We start from the raw sequence: 5,642 nt of genomic DNA, 5'->3' as shown, positions 1-5,642 counted from the left end.
GCAAGTAAGCTCAACTACAATGAGTGTATTAAGCGACACCTACTACATGATGAATAGTAGTTTCCGATCTCGGGTATGACCTTGTGAACTTTGTTTTAATAGTTGCCGTCCCCTGCAAGGGAATATTAAGTTTCTTATTGTATTTCTGATATCATATCACTTTCATAAATAGTCATTTGCGGTTCAGAGCTAGTTGAGCGACACTAAAAGTATGAGAAGCGCGGCCAAACTTTTAGCATAAGTGTAAGCGGCAATAATATGTGCATACACATACATACGCAGACGTCTGTATTTCCTTGACGCTCATTACATCAGCATAAGTGCATACATATTCCTATAAAAGAAGTATTAAAAAAATATATTTACGTCGTGGGCGTTCAGAAATACTCTTTCAAGAGTTTATATAGTTTCTTTTATAAAAACAAAAAAAAAAATATTTAAAAAAAATGTCTAAAAAATTACAAATAGTACCCTTTAAGTAGACAATTAGAGTATAATAATTACTTAGCTATACTATACTCTTTCGCCTTAGAATTCATTACAAACTAAGCTGCCATCTACTGAACTTGTAAACAAAAGACTTATGAAACGAACTTGAAGTAAATGATATTTCCCACAATGCGTTAGGTGTCGATGCCACAACGTTTTGTATCGTTGATGTTAGTTGTCATTAGCATAACAATTTAATTTAAGTATTGTGTACTTTAGAAATGATGACATTAATAAGGCAGTAGATGAACAATGTAAATTATGGAATTATAGTCGACGGATTGGAGCGCTACACATTCTGTCAAAGTAGTAAAATTACTACTTCGGGTTTTTGTAATCAGGCAGCAAATATAAATTTATTTATTAAAAATTTTATTGTAACAAAAAAAGTTATATAAACCCTCAGAAATACAGCACATTCCATACAATTAAATTTTCATCGTTCAGTATGTATGGAAGCTATATGCTATAGTGGTCGGATCTGAACAATTTGTTTGTAGAATTTGTACAGTTATTTTGGACGTACTCTATCTCGAATTTTGTGCAGAAATATCTACGAATGTAAAAGTTTTTGGTATAAAGACTTGATTTTGTTTGTACATTTTGTATGGCAGCTATATGCTATAGTTGTCGGATGCAAACGATTTCTTCGTAAATTGTACCGTTGCTTTTGGTAATAATCTATGTAAAATTTCGTAAAGATATCAAGTCAAATATAAAAGTTTTAATATAAGACAAAGATTTTGTTTGTACATTTTGTATGACAGCTATATGCTATAGTTGTCGGATGCAAACGATTTCTTCGTAAATTGTACCGTTGGTTTTGATAATACTCTATGTAAAATTTCGTGAAGATATCTTACCAAAAATAAAAGTTTTCTATATAAGAATATGATTTTGATCCCTCACTTTGTATGACAGCTATATGCTATAGTGGTCGGATCTGAACAATTTCCCTGTGGATTATACCATAACTTTAGACAATAATCTATGTAAAATTTCGTGAAGATATCTTACCAAGTATAAAAGTTTTTATTATAAGACCATGATTTTGATCCCTCAGGTTGTACGGCAGCTATATGCTATAGTGATCCGATATCGGCAATTCCGACAAATGAGCAGCTCATTTGGTAGAAAAGGACGTGTGCAAAATTTCAGATCGATATCTCAAAAACTGTCTTTTCCTTTTCTGGTTATAAAAACTTATTGCGAGTTTTATTAACAATTATTTCAAGCTTAAGCGTACAGTAGTTAACAACTTTTAACTCAACTATTGTTGTTGTCAACGTAAATGTCGTTCAATGACATTGAAATGCGTTCGCGGCTACAACGGCGTTGATAGTTTGTTGTGCCGGTCATCATTTGTATGCATAACCGTTGCTCGAATTGATATAAGACCAACCAAGTTCATATAAGTACTAACATATTTATCAAGCATACATATGAGTGTGTGTTTATTTTTCAATATTTAAAAATTTCAGGAAATGAAAAAATTTGTTCTTTTTGAAATATTTCAATAAAAGAAAAAAGGGTTATTTGTACAAATTTGTAGGTTACATTAAATGGTGCTTATCTACATAATTCCACAAAAATTATAAAGACCACAAAATTACATTGGAAATCTTATTGTTCTCAAATATGCAAGTTGATTGAGCATCTGCTGTCCAATTACTATTATTATAATTATTTTACTTTTTTTTTCAAGTAATATGTTGTATTGTTATTGGGCTTTAAAGTATTTTTTGTGTTTGTTTTGTTATGCAATTTTTACATTTGCTTCTTTCCTCGAGTTTTTCGTAAATTTACAAAATTTTTGGCGCTTATGCAGCTGAATGGATCTAATTCCACGTTCAGTAGCCAGTTGAGCGCCGTACAGTCAGTTTTCGTTTACTGCGCATGCGCCGACAATTTGTTTTTTTTTTTTTAATAAAGCATACGGGAATACAACGGGTATGCCAAGTCGGGAAAATGAATTACTGATTTTCTAGTTTAAGTAAAGTGTTTGTAGTTGCGTTTGTACAACAAGTTTGGTGTTATTGCAGTTTTTCAGTTCAAAAGTGCTTTTATAATAAAAAAGTATGTACATATGTATATGTATGTATGTATGTATATAACACATATTGGTATAACTTCTCAGCAATAATTGCCAATTGTTAAAGTTACATTAATTTTATTTTTTATTACGCAAATAAAATATATTGCAAGTACAACTTACATACATACATACAATCATATAAGAGACTGCAAGTGTTTGTATGTTTAATGGCTTTTGTGCGCCGAGTCTACTTTTGATAACTATGATTACTTTTTAAGGATCTAAGGGAGTATATTTTTTGATTTCGTTAATTTTGCTTCTTTCATTTTACATAATATTCGTTGTATTTTCAAATTAAGTTCGTGAACTATTTCCTAAGCGAAGATAGGCGTCTTATAGAGTGCGTACATTTGATATACTAAGTTCTATTCGAATTCTATAACTGTTATAATTTATTTGATCTCAAAAATATGGCGTCTGCCTACAACAAAGTTACTTTTTTTATCATAAGCTTCAGTCACAATAACAAAAAGAATATCTTATCAAATAAATCGGTTGAAAGGATTTTTAAACATCATCATAAAAAAAAGGAAAACAAGTTAATTTTTGCTGCATCGAAGTATAAACGTCTTTATCTTGATTTTCATCTACTAGTTTGTATGGCAGCTATATGCTATAGTGGGCCGATCTGAACAATTTCTTCGGAGCTTATACCGTTGCTTTAGATAATAATTCATGCTAAATTTCTTGTACATATCTCATCAAACAAAACAGTTTTCCATACAAGAGCTGGAGTTCAATCGGTTAGTTTGTATGACAGCTACATATATTCTATAACGGTCCGATCTAAACAATTTGCTCGGAGATTGTAGTATTACTTTTGATAATAATCTGTGCCAAATTTATTGAATTCAATTGTTATTTATTATAAAATTTTTCATACAAGAACTTGATTTTGATTGATCTGTTTGTATGGCAGCTGTGTGTTATAGCAGTTCGTTTCGAACAATGTATTCCTAGATTATGTGTTAGCCATGAACAATAATCCATGCCACATTTCAGGAAGTTATCTCGTAAATTGAACAACTTTTTCATACAAGAACTTGATTCCGATCGTTCAGTATGTATGGCAGCTATATGCTATAGTGGTCCGATATCGGCGGTTCCGACAAATGAGCAGCATTTTGGGAAGATATGGACGTGTGCAAAATTTTAGAACGATATCTCAAAAACTGAGCGACTTATTCACATAAATACAGACAGACGAACACGATTAAATCGACGCATAGCTTCAAGCAAACGACGTATAATACACAAATAGTATTCCATGTTGACAGTTTGGGCGGTCAGAAAGAATTCGGAGTGCCCCCTACCTCCATAATCAAAGAAAAGTGTCAACATAACCTAAATTTTTGACCAGCTTTGACGTGGTTTTTTCGGCTTCGGCTCACATTTGCTACAATATTTAGCCGATTAGTAGTCTGTTTCCCGGTCGTAAGCATAGATCGAAGACTCATCGCCAATAATGTACGTTTCATGACATCCTGGTAATCGGAAAGCATCGTTTAAGAGACGTTTTAACGCAAAACTGTTTTTCGAAAAAATTTAGTGATATTGAAACCAATCGCCTTTCACTTTACTTATGGTTGTCACTGATCCTTCTGATATTCCAGCGATGCCAGTAAGATCTCTGAAAAGTTCCGAGTCAATGGCAAAGTTTAGATTAGAATTGAGATAACAGTTTGAATCAGCCAACGAAATTTTGTGTTATATAAAAAAATTCTTAATAAAGGAAATAGGTAAGAAGCTCGGCTGCTCTTTGAAATATCAAATGTGTTACCAAAAGTTTTAATTTACGGTTTTTTACATTTTTTCAACTAAACGACTAAGCATTCGTACGAAAAAAAAAACGAAAATACATATCTATAAGACTAAATCTTAAGACAATGAGAAAAATATTTTTGCGACTGTATAAATGTTGGGAGTAACTTTTAATCACGAAGTAAAAAGTTCGTCATAGCAGTAGTTATTGGCAATTCTACGAATATCTAAATTTAACTATTAGAATTTTGAAATCCAACTCGAACTGCACAGCTGCACAAGAGAACGCCATAGAAGTTTCACGCTACAATTTTTGCAAGCTTCAAGCGGTTGTAGGAACAAAAATTCAGCAAATTTTGCACAGCTTTGCCATAGGCATGCAAATAGTTGTTTGTTGCACGCTAAAAAATGCTTTTGAATACGCAATTGCGCACAAACAGTTCAACGCTTTTGCGATTGCTACACACCAATATCGTTGGCGTTTGCATTTAACGATGGTGTGCACCTGATGTGGAATTGCAAAAACAACTGCATGGCAAATAAAAGATGATTTCGCAAGCGTTGCTGCCTTCATTTACCAAATTAAATAACTCATAAAAATAATGAAGACGTGAACTGTTGTCTTAAAAATTATTACAATATTTTTTATAAATACTCAAGTACATATTTATTGCCACACACTTATCATTCGTTTGCTCATGTATGTTCGTCTATGACTCTTTCGCAGCTTCCACCTCGGCCAGTGAGTAATTAACACCGTGCAAGTCGTAAAATAGCGTAAGACACAGATTACTTGTAATATAAAAGGCGTTGAGGCGCAATTATTTGCAATGGCCGACAACAACAGCAATAGACAAAACAACAGTTATAGCCGCATTAGCAGCAGCCATCTGGGCAGAGTGACTGCTGCGTATGCGCAACCCGACTTGCGCAGCAGACGCATTACTCTGCTTGCGATCATATCAAAGTGGCTGCTGCAATGCAGCTTGATGGTAATAGTTATCACCTGCGTGAACACAAATCTCGGCGCAGCGGCACAGGGTCAAATCACAGTTGATGATGACTTCGCACGTCTTCTGGGCAGGTGTAAAACAGGCAGCGCCGAATTCGATGGCTGTATGAAGGAGGTATTCAACGATTTACGTGCGTATTTTCCAACTGGTAAGTGTAACGGTATATAAAATATATGGAAATATACATACATACGTATGTAAAAATTATAGAAAAAATTATAAAAGTTTGTATAAAAATGCAAAAAAAAAACACTCATAGAAACTAACAAAAGAATTATAACAAA

General features: G+C 33.1%; 1 protein-coding gene across 2 annotated transcripts in view; it reads left to right on the top strand.

The window, feature by feature from the left end:
* Positions 1-2,358: 2,358 nt before the first annotated feature.
* The window catches only part of LOC108976732, a 5,343-nt gene continuing 2,059 nt past the window's right edge, over positions 2,359-5,642 (top strand). The window contains exons 1-2 of one of the 2 annotated variants that reach the window (XM_018945995.1): positions 2,359-2,439; positions 5,073-5,506. In XM_018945995.1, coding sequence (XP_018801540.1) covers positions 5,176-5,506 — 331 coding nt within the window. In that variant the 5' untranslated portion in view covers positions 2,359-2,439; positions 5,073-5,175. Of the gene's footprint in view, positions 2,440-2,520; positions 2,566-5,072; positions 5,507-5,642 lie in introns of those variants that run through there. The other variant, XM_018945994.1, reaches the window with a different exon arrangement.

Source organism: Bactrocera latifrons, unplaced genomic scaffold (assembly GCF_001853355.1).
Source record: "Bactrocera latifrons isolate USDA-ARS-PBARC rearing strain unplaced genomic scaffold, ASM185335v1 scaffold_8, whole genome shotgun sequence".
Classification (NCBI taxonomy): domain Eukaryota; kingdom Metazoa; phylum Arthropoda; class Insecta; order Diptera; family Tephritidae; genus Bactrocera; species Bactrocera latifrons.
Note: the sequence above shows the minus strand (reverse complement) of the source record. Positions and strands in the feature narration are given on the sequence as shown.